The sequence below is a fragment of the Scomber japonicus genome, chromosome 24, assembly GCF_027409825.1.
Source record: "Scomber japonicus isolate fScoJap1 chromosome 24, fScoJap1.pri, whole genome shotgun sequence".
Lineage (NCBI taxonomy): Eukaryota > Metazoa > Chordata > Actinopteri > Scombriformes > Scombridae > Scomber > Scomber japonicus.
In genome coordinates, this window is record NC_070601.1 from 6,469,699 (window position 1) to 6,488,313 (window position 18,615).

The 18,615-nt window shown below is 40.6% G+C and overlaps 2 protein-coding genes across 2 annotated transcripts; one reads left to right on the forward strand and one right to left on the reverse strand.

Annotated features, from left to right (window-relative positions):
- The first annotated feature begins 3,918 nt into the window (after positions 1 to 3,918).
- inha (inhibin subunit alpha) lies at positions 3,919 to 6,903 on the forward strand. Its single transcript, XM_053314406.1, has 3 exons — positions 3,919 to 3,937; positions 4,748 to 5,050; positions 6,126 to 6,903. Exons 1-3 carry the CDS (start codon positions 3,919 to 3,921, stop codon positions 6,872 to 6,874), a joined length of 1,071 nt encoding a protein of 356 aa, XP_053170381.1. The 3' UTR covers positions 6,875 to 6,903.
- Positions 6,904 to 9,379: 2,476 nt separating this feature from the next.
- On the reverse strand, positions 9,380 to 10,747 carry LOC128354148 (gap junction gamma-1 protein-like). Its single transcript, XM_053314407.1, has 3 exons — positions 10,505 to 10,747; positions 10,159 to 10,384; positions 9,380 to 10,068 (listed from the first exon to the last, which is right to left on the reverse strand). Exons 1-3 carry the CDS (start codon positions 10,742 to 10,744, stop codon positions 9,380 to 9,382), a joined length of 1,155 nt encoding a protein of 384 aa, XP_053170382.1. The 5' UTR covers positions 10,745 to 10,747.
- Positions 10,748 to 18,615: the final 7,868 nt, after the last annotated feature.

Genomic DNA, 18,615 nt, shown 5'->3' on the forward strand with positions numbered 1-18,615 from the left:
CAACACCCAAATGCAAACACTGTCACCTACCTGCAGGAGATGAGAAGATGTTAATTACAATTTTTTTTTTTTTTTGGGGTGGCTCTGCTGCACATTTACAGCCTTCAGGGATGAAGTTTCAGGCTGGAAATAAAAAACAGCACACTGAATTGAGTTTCATTGCTTTCAGACATTCTCACCAGTGTCAGCAACACTGAAACAGAAGCCAGACAGGTCAATTGAAGAATATTATGACTCTTGAAATTTGCTTTTAAATCAGTGAAATGCAACTCCTAAAGCAGCAAGTATCTGTTTATGTGCACATGGGCAAAGGAGCTGCTGGCTGGTTTGCACAATTCATCTTTATTGTCCAATTAAAAGAGACATTCCTAGTCAGATCCAATACTTGGGGGACAAATAGCCAGACTACTACACATAAATGATTCATGACAGGTAAAAGTCTTGCATTCAAGTGTCTTACTAAAGTAATCAGCAAAATTAAGTGTCAAAATCACTTATTTCACAGAAAGCCTACTCTCAGTGTTGCAATATTGTATATATTCCATTATTAGACAACTATTACAGATGCAGGAAATACGTATTTTAATATTTCGACTGCCTGAGTTGGAGCTTATTTTATCTACTTCATATATACTGTATTAAATTAATAAGTACTGTCTTCACTGTGCACTCGGTAGCTTATTCCTCTGTGCCACTGGGCTCAATTGTTGCCTAAAAACTATTAAAAAGACGTAAATGAGCCGCATCATTGCACTCAACCGAATTGTTGACAATAAGCAAAACACTGAATCTTATCCTCATAAATGTGCTTTCCACTGCAGGCTGTAAACCAACATCTCAGGTCATTTAGACTGGGGAGTCAGATCATTATCTAGAACAACACTGTAATCATTATCTGCTTTTTTTACTATAGAAAAGGCTTCTTCTGTTTCTAAATGAACTCAGCATGCTTTCCAAAAGACTGACAATTGCTTGTGAGTATTCAGCCTATTCTATTGTGGGCTTTAACTGTGAGAAAATGCAATAAAAATGAAGTAACATGCCCTTAATAAGCTGAATTGTATTTCAAAACGTTGTGTATCTTTTAGTCCTGGCTTGGACTAACAGTTATTTTCATAATCGATTCATTTGTCAAGTATTTTCTCTATTAATAGATTAGTTGTTTAGTCCAGGAAATGTCAGAAAATGGTGAAAATTGTCCTCAGATGACAACAGACTACAACCCAAAGATATTCTGTTTACTGTCAAAGAAGACTAAAGAAACCAGAACATATATTAACAATCGAGAAGCTTAAATCAGATAATTTGACATTGGAGAGGTGAACTAATAAACTAATCATTGCAGCTTTAGATGGAATACAAATCAATTAAATAGAAGAGACTCAAATGTATCATCTGTCAGAGCCAAACATCTCATATATGTACTGTGCTTTAGCCAAAACATGTTAACTGCCATTAAACTGACACATGCTACATGGTGATGTAGTATTTTAACGCCCTCTACTGGCAGATACAGGATATGGCTCTTTCAGATTACACCTGATTTGATACTCAGTTCGAGCATTTAAGACTATCAGCATCATTACTGCATAATTAAGTCTTCACCACTGTAACATTGTATCCATAGTTTATCTTTCTGTGACCTAAATATCCATAATATTATCACAGATAAACATTTTAGTGCAGGAAGACCAGAAGTAAAAACATTACCTCACGTGGATATATGCTTGTTGTCTTGCTTTTGATCCCTCTCTCAGCCAGGTTGTCTCATGAATTTTAACACAACTGTGTAAAGGAAATTTGGGGAAACATTTTTGACTTGTCAACAGCAGGAAATGTACAGGTGTTGCTAATAAAGTTAAAAATGGCTTTGAAATCCATACTACAATGTGACAGTATTGTGCTAGCATGCATAATACCAGGACCCTGAAACTGAGGCAGATACATTTTATTATGTAATATTACACATGTGTTTTACCCACTGTGACATGTCAAAATATCTCCTGTGGAAAAGGCCTGTGAAGGGGAAGTTCACATGTCTGTAATTGCCATTTGTTGCCACAGAGGCCGCTGTGAAATAAAACTTGTAGATCCACAGTTTTTCAAGTTTGTCTTAACCTCTTAACGCACGCTGTTCCGGCTATGGGACGGGACGGATGTTAGGAGGTAGCCACACGTTCTTCTGAATGTTTTAAACACCAACCCTTAAACATATATACTCATGCCGTACATTGTTGGAAAGCTTAGATTGTCCTGATTCATTCAAGACCACTCACGACTTATATGGTTGCTCACAGTCGTAATAGTATTAGCGATTAGCTCGGCTAGCCACTCAGCTAAGTGAGAAAAGCTATAATGCCTACATACCTTCAAAGTCTTCCCTTAATCCACAACGATCATCTTATGACTCAGGACTTTCTGCACAGCTCGCCAAATATCCATTCTTGTGAAATATGAAATCCGTTTCCATAAAACCGGAATATTTTCCTCAATATGTCCATGTATTTAGTCCAACACGTAACGTAATAACACAAATAACAAACCATATACGGTCCGTTTACGTCATTTCCTGACCTGCACGTCCATCTCAGAGTACACGTGACTAGATGTTTACGACCGTGAGCCTCTCCTGCTTCTGACGACACCACACACAAGCCAATCGGTGCTTTGGATTAGGCAGTACGTCTCCAAAGCCAATGAGGACATGTGACCGACAACAATGACGACATGGCTTTGATTGACAGCTGTTCCAGCCTATGTAAATATTCGGTGAAATGAAGTTGATAAACTTTTAGCCAATAGTCTGAGGTTTCCAACGGTGTATGACACTAAACTATTAAGTTTGGCTGTCCATAAACAAACTCCAAGTGTAACCGGCGTGCGCCCGGTGCGTAAAAGAGTTGAACCATATATCATTACGCACACGGCATTTTGGTACACAGTTGGTTCTTCTTCGACTTAACATATGACTTATAGCAAAATAAACAGATAGATAAATAGATAGATAGATAGATATGGCCAAACAAAAAAAAATATGGTTATATATATAATAATATAATATATAATAATAATAATATGGTGTCAGCTTTCATTAGACACCAAGATTTTCATTGTAGGCAAAGGGGTTGTAAAGTTATAGGTGTTTGATTGTGGTTATACAGCTTTGGTAACCAAGTGTCCATTTGGAGTCTCCAAAAAGGACCTAAGGAAAATGCATGGACATACCTGTTGAAAAAATTCATCTTTTGGTCTTTTGACTCCAAATTTGGACTGCATGAAGTCAAGACCTGTGGCTGTGGCCTCATTGTGTCTATATCCTGCTGAGAGGTCCCTGAATGTCTGTACACATGTCATTGTAAAGGCAAACCTATGGGCGAGTAAACAACCCCATTATTCTAACCTTTGCCACTCTTTGTCAGTAAGTCACAGAATCACACAGACACTTTTACAAGAATCCTGAGAGTGTTTCCTTTCCAATGATACCAGACACAGCTCTGAGTTTCAAACTATGTGGGATCTGTGCTGCTCACAACTTGGGCATGTCGTTTAGGCTAACAACATAAAAAATAGGGGCGTGTATTAAGTGGTTTTAAACAGTCGGGTATCCAAATGAACACTGAAATAGGGTTGTGGATTTTGGCCCCCATTATGAAGGGATCAGGAACAGGAGGAATAATTATGTCAAGAAAAACCTCTTTTAATGTTCATTTGGGTACCAGACTGGTGGACTCTCGTGTGTTTGGTTTAGATATTGCAGTTTTACCAAATATGTTTATCATAAATTTCATGAGCATTAAGGTTTATTCTTGACCTTGGAAATACCACAAAATACAAAAGCTTTCAACTTGATGGGACTTTGCTTCTCATGTCATTTTTCCTCCATGACAACTTGGCAAACTCCATCCTCCGATAAAGACCATGAGATCTGGAAAAAGTAGCAATCTGACTGTGATTTAAACTGTTGTGTCAAAGTGAGACATCCACTTCTAAAACAACTCAGTGGCAGCCGGTTGGTTTTCTGCTCAACTGATAAAAAATGTCCTTGTTCAGAAGATTATGAAAAAAAAAGTTTCTCTTAGAAGGATTCAAGGCCAGTCAGATGAAAAAGGCGCATACACATTTCCCTTACAGTAGACAAAAGCTTTTTGTTCTGTGGGAGAACAGGTGTGTGTTGTGTGTGAGATATGGCTGTTGTGATAAAGTCAAGGCATGGAGGGCACTAATTAACATGTATGCAAGGGCTGCAGGCCACAGCTGAATGCTTTCAGCTTCGGCTAATACAAACACAAAGATACCTGATTTCTATTCATGTCTATGATGAAACATTTCTGTATATTTGCAACATCTACAACCTCAAGACTAAGCTGAACTTGTCCATCTGTGTGTGCTTTATATTAATAATGCACATGTGCTGCACCTGACATGCCTTTAGTTGATTTCTTGAATCTTATCTTCAAACTATACATCAACTCAATGCCACAAAAGCAACTCTGCAGGGCACAAACGCAGAGAATACAACATGCAGGCACTCTCCGCTCAAAACTGGGTGAAACAATCACAGAAACAGATACTGCAACATCCCAGTCGTCAAGGCCGTTCTTTGCTATCTTGGGTTTATGTGTTGGCAACAAAATGCTTCGCCTGCAGACTTTACTCAGACCCAGATAGCTGCAGAGCCAAACAGAAGGAGAGAATCACATTTTTCGAGCTAATTGTAATTTGTTATTCATAAAAACTCTCTTTACAGCCATGGTCTCCTGTGCTTTTTTTATTCTGGGCCCCTTGTGGATCCACAGTCTGACACAAGCTTGCTGTGGAGAAGAGCTGTCCAGGGAAGCGGTGTTGTCCTGGTTTAGTGATCGGGTTCTGGACAGTTTGGGGCTGGAGGAGCCACCTGTGGACACAGTACAGGGTTCCGACAGGGTCACGGCACGAGCAGAAGAAAGGCTTGCACCCAAGAGGACCCAGAGGACCCTTAGGACAACTCAGGTCAACCATGAAACCAAAACAAAGCAGGAAACTACTCAAATTATTCTCTTCCCCAGTTCTGGTGAGCAATTGCTTTTAACCTCAATATCACCTCTAAATGTCTTTATTCTGCCTCGTCTATTTAAAGGCGTACATACAGATCTGATCTATCTCATCAATTGCTTTTGTAATTCATTTTTAAATTGTAAAGAGACTTTGTGGACACCCTGTACTGTAAATCAATTTTGGACCCTTCATTTCAAGTCAGTGATCCAAAAAGTGAAATGATTTTGTCATCTGATTGGAATGATCAGGTTTTCTGGGAATTTTTTCAAGCACATGATAAAATGACATTATACAAACTCAGTTTTACTACTATCAAAAGAAAAGAGTACATTTACATTCCAATGTAGCACAGTTTTAATATATTTTCCTTGTACCATAACTCCATAGACAAGCTCATCTTTTCATGTGAAAATAAATCTCAGCCTTTTTCCAATCACTGAACCATGTTAGCATCTGCTAAGTGACTGTTTATTCATTATTTCCTGACAATAATGCCTTATTAACCATCCTCCTCAGAGAGTTTGTGTAGACTTTAGATTGAATGCTAAAATTAGAATAAAACAATTTAGAGTGAGCGGCAGAGTTGCTCAGTGATTAGAAGAGTTTTGCCTGAAAGGGAACAATTTGACCTCGAAGTGACGCATGAGGCCTAATATTACAGTCATATCAAAAAACAGTTGTTTTCTACAAAGCACGCGACAACTGAAAGCACTTTCTCAAAGAGTTTGTTGTCATTTTGTATTTCTTCTTTGAATCTACATTGCTTGAACTTATCACAATGCGATACTTGGGGGGGAAATATCAGGACTTGTTTATAATTTAGTTTACTGTATAAGAAATTGAGTAGGAAAGTATCTTTTGCACCATTGCAGCACATGGAAATAATGGGAAATTTAAAGCCACAAAGTGAAGATTTGTTTCCATGATTATGCAGCTTTCAAATTATTCTTGTGATATAACTTTTGTTTATAGAAAAATGAGAATTCCAGTAAACATTTGAACAGTCCATTGGTTGATCTGAAGCCAGCATTCAAAGATGGTCCAATAATAACAGAATAAACTTCACTGACTGTTCTCTGATCTTTTGGCAGAATCATCCTGTGCCAGATCTGACTCAGCTTCTGAAGAAACCACCAACAGCCACTTCACATATTATTTCCAGCCGTCCATGAACAGCCAGGAGACCCAGGTCACATCTGCCCACTTTTGGTTCTACGCAGGCGAAGGAGTCACAGTCAACTCGTCTGCCCAGCTGTTCATCCTCACCTCAGCTCAGGAGCTTCTTCAGGCAGCAGAGGGTCCATCAGAGACAAGCTTAGATGGATGGACCACCTACAGCTTGGATCAGAACCTCTTGACATCTGTGCCTCAGGGCCCTTTTCTGCTCCAAGTCCGCTGTGCCACCTGCCAGTGCCATGCTGACGAACCAGACAAGATACCCTTCCTTCATCTCTATGCTCAGCCTTGTAGTCCTGTCCATTCACCACGCCATGCAGCAATAACTATACCCTGGTCTCCATCTGCCATCGACTTGTTCCAGCGCCCCTCCGCAGAGAGACCCCAGAACAGTGACTGCAACCGAGCAGAGATTGAAATCAGCTTTGAGGAGCTGGGCTGGGACTACTGGATTGTCCAACCCAAAGTTCTGACTTTCTACTACTGTCATGGGAACTGCTCAGCCTGGGATCGAACCACCGCCATGCTGGGGATCACACAGTGCTGCGCCCCGGTCCCAGGAACCATGAAGTCCCTGAGGATCACCACGACATCTGATGGCGGGTACTCATTTAAGTATGAGACCTTGCCCAACATTATACCTGAAGAGTGTACATGTATTTGAACATTAAAGCCTAAAGGGCTAGTTTGTGCATGTGAAAGTCTATAAATGTTAGGTTATATGTAATGTTTGTCTTGGTGTATTATTTTTGCAGTTAATGTAACATTTATTCTATCAAGAGATGTACAATATATGCATTTAATAGTTACTATGTTTTCTGGGTTGTTCACAAAGCTGTACTACCACCATTCACAACTTGTTTTAATTTAAGCTGTATATTATTGGTTTTAGTTTTTGACCATCACCTATAGAGGGCAGTGTAGGCCTACTTATTTACTGCTCAACATCTTCACAGTCTGACTTTTCTTGGTGTTGACAGATGATGTAAGGTATTAAAACATCTGATTCAAATTTCAATAACTATCTAAATACCACAAACAGCTCTGTTCAACATAACAGGCTGGATCTCAATTTTCTCAGATTAAATGTTTTAGTTCCTGATTCATAAATCTTTCATCCCATTTTAACATATTATGATTTGTCAGTTATCGATTTACTGAGCAACAACGACGACTTTGTATAGCAGCAACTTCACCACTGAAATAAAGTCCAAAGACCAAAACCTCCCGTTCAAATATATTTATTTACTCTGAAGACAAAATAATCTCTACAGTTACAAATACTACAAAACTTGCAATAGAAAAAAAACAAAAAAGTATAAACCATTGAAGAAGTACCATATTCAAAACAGAATGTCGTACCTAACAAGAAGTAGCAAAAATGGAAGTGAGATGATTACAAGAATACAGCATCAAACAGCTCTCGGGCAATCTAAGGTTTCAAACCAGAGACAGTAAAACCAACCAACAGGCTCTAAGAAAGTATGAACTTGGTATGAATACTGAAGCTACTGATCAAAGACTAAAGATGAAGTGAAGATTATGTCTGTTTACATGGCACCAGGTTCTGTCTTCGACGGCCAACTGTCGTCAGTTCCTCAGCTGGGTTGTTTTGGGGTTTTCTCCCCTCCTCCCCCCTTGTTCCAGGATGCATGAAAGCATCCATGTTTGAGCGCAGAGGAGGCGAAGTGCATGTCAAGGATGGAAAATATGTCTCACCGAAGAAGAATGTAAATTTAAAAAGACAAGGGTGGAATTTCATTGTTGACAGTAGCCCAGAAGACAGATGTTTCCAGCTGGTTAACAAAACCCACAAAAAAAAGAAATTATTTTTGAACTTTCTGCAATGACGGACATTGTGTATCATTTTTTATAGCACATAATTCAGGGAAGAGGAGGATGTACTAGCATCCAAGTGCCCAAATCTCACCAGTCATATGAAATAGGTGGTGATGCGAACACTTCTCTCTAGACAAAAAAGGTATAATCTAAAGCTTTGGTCAAGTCAAAGTAAACAAACTGGTAAAATAAGTGGAGTATTTTAAATTGATTGTACAAAAAATGATTCTTGGAAATTCCTTGAAGCATTTCCTGTTGATAAAGAATTCAAGCATTTCCCAGGTAAACATTTTGGCCGATTGGAGTAAGTATACAGGCTTCAAAAATCTGTCAAACATTTCTGAAATACGTGTGGCTTCTGGTTGATAAACATCAATAATCTCCAACATCAAATCTGTTTAAATTAAACATGAAAAATGACTCATTGAGCACAGGTTAAGCCGCCCTTGTTGCAAATAATGCTGCTGCTGCTTCTCCAGAAATGACATAACCCAGGGCTGTGTTGTTTCAGATTCTCTCCGAGGCCAACAAGCCTCAACAGAGTGAGTCTTTAACTTTCGGCGACATTTTATAAAAAGAGTGAGCTTCTTTTTGTGAGGAAGACAAAAACAGTATGCTCTGCAAGAAGAGTTTAAAGCTTACAATAATCCTTACAAGGTCTGAAATGGATGAGGATTACTGCATGGCCACAAAACACAGAGTGGCTGAAAGAACAGGGTGCAGACAAGGTTTTAGCCGAAGGCACAGTCGAGGTTTGGACGTAGGTCAGCAAGCAGAAACTCGAGATGTGACAGGCTTTCAAGTTTAGAGTCGTGGAGATGAACCATTTGTCTCAACAGCTTGGTCAGCATTTTTCTTTCTTTTCAGACTGACCCCTAATACTGAAAGGCACATTTCTCTCATCCACAAACAAACACCCATACACACACACACACACACACACACACACACACACACACACACATACAAACACACACACACACTTTGGTCTCCCTCAGTGGTCTGACTGCATTCCCATATGTGCTTCCCCATGTGTTTAAGGCCAGTAGGAATGGAAGGACAGACGTTTGAGGCAGGAAGCACGCTCAGGCATGTATTCCTAGGAGAGGTAGAGACAAAATAGAGAAGGTTGTTTGTTGTGCTGTCTTGAGGCATTCAACAGAGCTGAAACCATTCACTGATAATCAATTCATTTTGCTTATTAAGCATATTCTCTAGCAGTGTCTCAAATGTAAGGATTTACTGATTATCTTTAGATTTTAAACTGTTGGTTAGACAAAAACAATCAGTTTGTTACCCTTGTATGTGCTAGATGTAAGACTGCTAAACCTTAAATACCTTTTTCGCTTGCCTCTCCTTGCTTTTCCTGGGCAAAGTTGAGGCGGTTCTGCTCTGCAGCCGTCTGTGCACCCGTGTTGACCTCTGGGCTGCTGCTTCGTGAAGGGCTTCCTTCATCTCCCTGGTAAGCCAGGTCCAAGTGCTGCTGGGCCAGCTTCAGGTGCCTCCTCAACCTCTCCAGGTCCCTGGTCGAGTGCCCCTCATCCCCAAAACTTTCCCTCCCGGAGTCGCCCATCGGCAAGTCCCTCAGCTCTCCTTTCAGCTTCTCTTTCTTCATGGTGGCGTGGTACCCTGGTGGAGCTGTAGGGATGGAGCGTGCGGAGGACGGTGGCGGGGGACGTGGCCTGAGGGTGGCTCGCCTGCGAAAGGTGTCTCGAATGCCACCGATCCCCAAATGGAGGATCTCTAGGATGGTGAGGAGCAGGCACAGGAAAGACACAACGTACATGACCAGCAGGAAGATGGTCTTCTCTGTGGGTCGGGACACGAAGCAGTCCACTGTGTGTGGGCACGGCGAGCGAGTGCACACGTAGGAGGGTATCACCTCAAAGCCATAGAGTATGTACTGGCCAAAAAGGAAGGCAACCTCAAAGGCAGAGCGCCACATCAGCTGGCATGCGTAGACTTTCATCAGGCCGTCTCGCAGAATCCGCCGACGACCATCGTGCTTTTTCTCTGGAGCTTAAAAAACAGATATACACTAGTTATAATCTGATTTTAGTTAGTCTAAAAAAGGGGTCAAATCTTCAGTATTACAACATTAATACATACTTTTGTCTGCTTTGTCTGGCTTGTCTGGTTCAATCTCTTCAGCAATCATGGGGTCTTCCTCGCCATTGTCCTCTGCTTCCTCGTAGTCCCGAACAGCCCCACGGCTGACGATGGGCATCCTCTTCTTCTTGTTTCTGACTGGCCGGTACTCGTTGTCATCCATGCGAGCGATCTTGTGCATGGCAAAGCCCAGATACATAATGGTGGGGGTGGTGATCATGATTACCTGGACAACAAAACATGTGCATGTCATTCAGAGACATAATGATGCAGAAATCATCACTGTAGGGGGCGTTTTTGAAGCTTTTACATTGGACATTTATTGAAAAGCTGATATCAAACTCACCTGGAAGATCCAGAATCGGACGTGTGAGAGTGGGGCAAACGCATCATAGCACACGTTCTCACATCCAGGCTGTTGCGTGTTGCAGACAAATTTACTCTGTTCATCATAGTAGATGGTCTCACCGCCAACGGCCGTCAGCACGATGCGGAAGATGATGAGCACCGTCAGCCAGATCTTCCCCACGAAGGTGGAGTGGTTGGAGATCTCATCCAGCAGACGGGTTAGGAAGCTCCAACTCATGGTGGCAAGGTGACAGGGGAGCTAAATGAGCTCTAAGTGAGAAAGACACAACATTGTCATTATTAGCAAAAACATTTGTTTGTATCTGAGCAACCTACCTAATACAAAGTGAACAGTCATTGCAATGCAAACATTGGCAGTAGTCAATGTTTTCTTCTTGTTGATTGAGCTGACAATTAGTGAGTCATCCTGTCTGTCATTAAAACAATAATTCACCATTTCTAACCACATAAATACAAATATTTGCTCTCTTTCTTAGATATCGAACTGAGTATGTTTAAGTTCTGAATTATTAGTAAGACAAAACAAGTCATTTGACATCATCTCAGATTCTGCTATACTGAATAATTGCTTGGTGTATAAAACCTGACAATAGTGAAACAGATTTAACAATGAAAACAACCAGTTGCAGCTCTATTTGATGTTATGCAAAATCACAGGTAAAAACAAGAATCGAAAAGTAAACAGCAGTGACAAAGTGTCAGTCAATGAACTTTGAAGCCTATAAAGCATCACTAAATACTGCACAATACACAATAATTAAAGACTGCAAGTGCAGTATAATGTACACCTAAACTGCAGAGTGAAGGTATAAAAATAGCCACAAGTTTTGTTTTAAATCAGATACAGATCTCTCTGTCTCTGAGCCCGTCCTGTTGGTCAGGACATACCACTCAAGGTACCAGTTTGGTAAACCCACATTCTTACAGCTCCCTGCCATGCCAAGCTTAAGCTACTTAATCAAACATCAAAGTGCTGGCTGGCAAGTTGCAGCTAGCTGTGAGGAGGCATGGTGTGGCTTTAGACTGAAGGAATTGTAACACTAAAAAGGGGGTGAATGGAGTCAGGAATGTTTTTTCCTGTCACACTGCCAGAAATTATCCCTTTAAATTCCTTCTTTTTAAATAATAAAAATCACAATGTGGTAGGTTAAAATGTTAATGCCATAAAAAGAACAGAACAATGCTGGTACTTTTTCAGCTCAATAACCATTTGAAATGTCTGCTCCTTTAATGTGGATCATTGAGAATTTACACAGCTTTCCCAAAACTAGGAAGAAGGTTGCATTTAAATCTCCCTGAGTACTGAAATTGAGTGCTGCACATCAGTTATAGCACTCCGTATCAAAAGATATCCAATGTCCATTATCCAAAATCTCTATACATCCATCCCTCAACCAAAAACAGGGTACAAGAAGACATTTTTACTCATATTATACAATAACCTTATATCTGCACTAATTTGAATGGCAACACAAAAAAGGAACATTTAAAAACTAGAACGTCATCTCTACATACTTTTGCAAAACAGGGTGTAACAAAAGAAAATAACCAGCATTTCATGACTCATTGGAAGCAACCAATGTTTTAGAGATTACAAACATCTACAGGCATGTCTCCTCATATTAATTCATGATAATAAAAAAAAAAGGTCCTCGCCAGGTTACTCATCCAGTCCTTTTGTGAAATCCTTCAAACCCTGGCATCTTCAGGTGTTCAGATATGGTGCGGCTCACTTGTCTGAGCCTGACCTACTCACCAATAAAGTAATGTGCTTTGTGTCTTTAGTTAAGAGGCTAAACCAAAGCTGTGAAAACATGTTGGAAATTACTGTGTCTCGGCTCGATCCAGATGGAGAAAGTTATGCTTTAAGGCACTAAATCTTTTTTTTTTTTTTTTTTTTAAAGAAAAGGGGGTTTAAAAAATTGACATTCACCTTCCACAGTGAACATCATTTAATCTCCATCAAAAACACATCACCTGTGCATTCAGTGTTGATTACTGGGTGCCAGGAAATGGTAAGGTATTTTTTTTAAAACAAACAGCTCATGACCCTGAAAGAAAAAGCACAGCTGCAGGGTGTCTGACATCTGTTTTATACTTAACCACTCTACAATTAAAAAGACCCACCTATAAATGCCAAAGGTGGTGGAAAAACTCAACAATGTGTTCTTACTTGCTTTAGTATCTTGATTAAAACAAATTACTTGGTGTGTTGAACTCCTCACAGCTACAAATTTAAATGCTCTTCTCGCACTGAATGAGGCCGACTGTCCCTTTAAAAACATCTTGTGCCTCAGTTGCCGGCGGCTTTGGTTTCCTCCACCGAAACCCTTTTTGTGATCTGATATGCAGCCATCTCCGCTTCAAACTGTGTTTTAAGGACACGACCCGCTGTGCAAAATAATGCTCACTGACCAAAAGAATGATTCCACAGCAAACTGACCACTAATGGAAATCTAATATCCCTATAATCAGAAAACAATTCGAAAACATGTCCAACTGCCAAAACAAGGAGCTACAGGAATACATTTGACCTTCAAGGGGTTCGACCTTTTTAAATCAACTTTTCAAAAGAAACTTATCTATGTGCTTTGGTTTAGTCACCTGAGCAACACACGCACACCTGGAAAATATACTGACTTCACCTTGCCAAGACAGAGGTCAGAAATGCAGAATTTGACATGGTGTCAAACAGATTGATGACTGGTAGGTTGCTTGTCTCATACTGTTCACCACATATTACCAATTAACTGCAAATGTCCACACTGTCAGCACATTTTTATATTTCAAGTCTGTTTAATGCCCTTTTTTACGTTGTAAGTGCTCTCATGCTGCTTTACAAAAGTAGTCCACTATAAAAAGCTAATGTGCACATTTCTCTTCAAGATCTCAAGCATGAAATGTCACAGGTAGGCTAGGTAGTAGTCTGCCAAGAACTAGTCATGGCTGGTAAATTATTTCAAAAGTCTCTTGGGAAGGAAGCCAAGAAGTTGTTGTAATTTCAAACTCCGGCTTTGTGCCACAAACGGATCGAGATTTAGTTTGGATTTTTAGCTTTTTTAAAGTGATTTGGTGTGATTTACATCTGTACAGCAGGTGCTACTGCTCCAATGAGGAGCTCAAGCTCCTGGTTAGGGTCCATGAAAGGTTTCCAGGGGTGCACAACTAAAAAGGGAAAAAAAAGGTTTAAAGACTCCTCGCCTGGTGGCTTCTCTTTTCTTCCACAGGAGCAGAAATGTACTCAGATGAAAGCTTTACAGCACCCCTTGTTAACACGCTGTTAAATGCCGTCGCTGCCTTCCTCTTGTCTGGATAAAGATACCAAAGGAAAACAATGTATTTGCTCAAGATAAACTGGTTTCTGCCTCAAGTAAGTGCAAACATTTCTACAATGCCATCCTTCCAACAGCTGACCAAAGACAGCTTTTAAACAGTAGCATATTTGCTCATGTGGGCTAAACCCAGCTCAACTGATTTAATGGCTTTTTTGCTTCAGGAGTCACTGGGCTCCAGGAGGAGATGGAGGGGGTTGGAGAGTTTTGGGCAAAGGATCTGGACAAAGCAGAGGCGAGTTAACATTCCAGTCTAACCAAAAGCAGAAAGCTGGATTTTAGGGTTCAGGGAGCAGACGGAGGGCACATGAAATCCCCATGCAGTCTGAGCAACAAGAGAAGAACACAGTACCTCCACAAATGTCAATCACTGCTCTCACTTGTGTGGTGTCACTGTGAAAAATACAGTTTCTGACTTTGCAAAACATCCAGAGGAGGGACAAGAGTTTATCCACAAGGCAGATTTCCTGTCCTGTTTCAAATAAGAAGCAAAACGAAGTTGAAAGGAGGTTTAAAGAGATCCTCAGCAGAGCCGTTGAAGGCTATGAACACGCTTTGCTGAGTCAGACTGAATTGTTTTGGAAATTGTGGCATTCCTGGAGGAAAACAAAGTGCTGCCAAGCTTCAGTGGGGAACAAAAATCCGGTGCGTTAGAAGATGAAGCCGTCACGTTAAAGAGTCAGAGACACGATTGGTTTGGAAAGTTGAAACCACTATTAGTAAGAGAATTGCTCATTAAATAAACAAAGGAAAATCACTGTAATGCTTAGTCCGTAGTGGGAGTTTATTTGAGTCACATCGCTGAGGCAGTTTTTAAATCTCCTAGAATTACTAAGCCTTTTTTGGCACTTCTATGACCTCACAGCATTTTGAGTCGCACTAATTGTCTTATAAAAAGTGTTACAGGATTGAATTTTCCTCGTTGGGTTTTAAAGCTGACGAACTTCGTTGCGACTCACCACTCTCCGGCAGCACGCACTGATCCAAAAGTCGTTACGCGGAACCCACTAGACCAAAACCTGCTACTAAAAAAAACTTACTGGATGGCAAAGAAAAAACACTCAAGTGAGCTTTCATAAACTTGTAGATCATTACTAACTTTTCCACACAAACTTTTCTGGAGAACAAACTACCCACCTTCTGCTCTCCAATCCGCGCGTCTTCTCTCCTCGCGCTTAATTGCTCAACCAGGTTTTCCTAATTAGAGCGCGCGCTCATCTGCGTCTGCGTGCGTCCGCGTCCGAGGCAGCCTACAGTATGAACCATTGAACTATATGAATCATTCAGTCTGCGTTGACCCCATGTGTTGGGGTCCCGAACAAGAGGACAAAAGGCTCCTGCTCCCCTCCTCTTCCACGTAACTCTGCCCCATTCAAGAAGAGGAGGCCCCTCGTCTGAAACCTGAGATCCACAACGCTGACTACCGTTCTGCCCCCACCAAAAAAAAAGGGGACGATGGGAATCCTATTATGGGTTTTATAATGTGATGATGCTATGCAAGTGTCACAGCTAAACCTCAGGTGGCGTATAGGAACTTTAAAGGAATTTCATAGAGGATAAAAAATACCATGACGCACAAAAAAACGCCTTTCCACTGCAGACTCCTACTATACAGTAGTAGTTTACCTCAACTCATCATTATGGTGGTATTCAGCCAGATTAAATCAAGTCCTGATGATAAAATATTTATTTATTCAAATAAAGTCCATATAAATGAATATATTTAAGTGAAGAAAAGCCTGAATTCTTATACATTTCCCTATAAATTCTACCATGATGAAGTGTATAATGTTCCGATTTTGTTGAAACTGCTTTACAGAGTCAACTTTATGGTCATTCTGATATTAATAGGGTGGACAAGGTCTTTGTATCACATTGCAGTAGTTAGTAGTGCAGTAGTAGCTATTGGTTAACCTAAATTGCCAACTAATGCATATGTCAAGAAAAGGTGATTTAGCATTTCTACAAACTGATGAGTTACAGATTAGAAATGTAATTATCAAAATTGATTCATCAGGCTGAGATATACTGACTTTTGGTTTGGGTCAAGTTTCAAAAAAAGTATGTAACACAGGATTTCTGGTCTCCTCGCTCAAAGTGAGATAACCACAATGACAAAATCTGACATCCAAAAGCACCTCTGGAGCCACAGAAGACATAGCATAAACTGATATTGAAATATAGTGGAGTGCCCCTTTAAACACTTCCATGTCCCAAAGAACTCCACCTGAGAGGATTTATATCATTAAAAATCTGTTTACATTCATAGCTTTTTATGCTTAAAAAGTACATTGAGTGCAACAACACCATAATCGAATCATTCCCTTTTTTGAGGACCCCATGTTATCCTCTGGACCACAGTTTGGCAGCCCACTGGCCTGACAGAGCACTGCGTGACTACAGCTTTTAGACGAGGAGGCCCACCATCCAAGAAATTCGTTGACTCTCGAGCGTTCAGCAAAACAACAGATTTCTTGCTGTCATGCACAGACCCGAAAATGTTTGGAGGAGGCTGTGGGAAGTCGAATCAGGCCAGATGTCTGCGCCCAGCCAACTCACCGTGGCTGCATCCCAGCTTCCTCTCATAACTAACTATCCTCCCTGTCCTCTGCTTTCTCAAATGGGGTCCAAGTGAGGCATGAACTCATTCACCTGAGCCTTGTCACCTTTGCTTATTTAGAGAGAAAAACAATTAATCTCTCAGGCTCTTGTGGAAAGTCTTACTTTTTCATTCTTGGATTGTTCTGCGGTTATTTTTTGCTTGCGATGAGTGAAAGGTGTGATGATTCTAGGGGCGCAAAATCCCACTAGGATTATGCAATTTAAGCCAAAATCAGATCAAAGTGGAGTTAGGGGTGTGGCAAGTTTCTATGAAGGCTCGAAATTCCTTCCTACACCCCTGCAGTGAATCTATTAACTGCTTGAATAAAGGCAGGACTCATTTTTTGTCACCTGCAGAGCCCGCCATCTCTTCCTACAGAGCATACAGCAGGTAGCATGCTGTGGTTATGTTTAAATAGTAGGGTAGGGTGCTTATTCCCTCCCCTAACATAAAACTTTGTGACATAAATTAATGGCATTCAGCGGTTATGACTCATAGACTCACAGGCTTCGTTTCTGGGCTCATTAATTTCACCATGTTTTAGGCCAAAAACAAAGGGATTCAGTATTTCCCCAGCAGGAGTTTATTCCTGGCAGGACAGAGATGGCTCTAAAACAGTGTTTAGATTATCAGGTGGGGAAACTCTGAGACATACAGAAACTACAACAGAACAATAAAACAAACAAATAACAGGAATTTCATTAATGATGTACAATGCAGAGCCATTATGTACTATCTTGTGTTGCTTCCATGTAAACTGTGTTTCTTGGTAGTGTACACACTCACAGAAGAGGTACAGATGCAGGATAAAAACTGCACACAGAGGAAAAGGAGAGATTGTGTGAACGCTGAAATTTGCAAACTCCATAAAAGTGTATTAATGCAATATTTCAAGTCCTTATCAAAATGATGGCTGCACCTACAATGATGCAAAATAATGTCAAATATCCCCAAACATGCACACTCAAGAACCTGATATCCTACATGCAGCACTGTAACCCATGCAGGATACATGTCAATTTGTATCGCAAATGTTATAGTTCCAAAAAGCTGCAGAGCAGGTCCTTTTTGATCCCACTTCAAACACTGAATGTATTTATTGTTGACTTATGTGCTGTTCTCAATAAGGGTAACTGCAGCTGCAATGCATGAGTTCTTAATATGAAAGCTTTGTCAAATTTTTCCCCTAACATATCCTTTAATTCCTTTGGTTCTTTTGGATTTGTGCACCATGAAAGAGTTGCAAAGTACCAACAGATTTGTATTTTTAAAAGGAGTTTGGAGCTCATGTTTTCAGCTGTTAACACTCAAACCTCTTTAACAGCGAGCATCCAGCCCGCTTAAGTGTCTTTAAGCACGACACTGAACCCGCACCAGTCACCGAGGAGGAGGTTCTGCACCTGCAACTGACCTTTGACCTCCACCTCTACCTCTACCGAGACGAGGTAGAAAGCCACAAAAAGCGCTGTTGTTTATTGTGCGAATCGGATTTATGGGAAGAACATTAAAACCAGGCTGCATGAGGAAGTGGATGAGTAGTCGCCAGTCATTTGTGTGTAAACCCAAATGTTGCTCACTGGGTTTGGGGATCGGTAGGATGCCAGCCATGTGGGTGCAATTGGTGATCCAGGTCTCCGACAAACATGTGCACAACACATGTAGAGCACTAGTCGCTAAAGAAATATTTACACTGTGAAATTGGTTAACATACCTTTCACACAGCTGAGACTCCAACTGAACCTCACTTAGGAGGGGAGGGACTGGCAAGTTGGTGGTGAGTGGCAAAAAAATGAAGCTTTTTTTGTTTTGTTTGAGCCAACAATTAAACATCCATGACTTTTTCTGCAGATTTCCATCATTCTTTTACTTCTGCTGCTTTCAACTGGAGCCAGAAATAATGTATTGATTAAGCTGACCCAATGAAAAGAACGTTGACAAGCTATTATTTAGCACCAATGAAAGACTCAGATAATCAGTAAAAGTGAATGGTGGAAGCAGTTAAAAGAGATTTTTTCTGCCCTTTTCTTGATGAAAATAGTGTTTAAAATAATCTATCTTCAAAACCAAGCAGTGACACAATTAGCTACAAGTCTGCACGCCAGAAAATGAAGGCATAATTGTACTAATGATCTATCACAGAAGAGAAAAATAAGT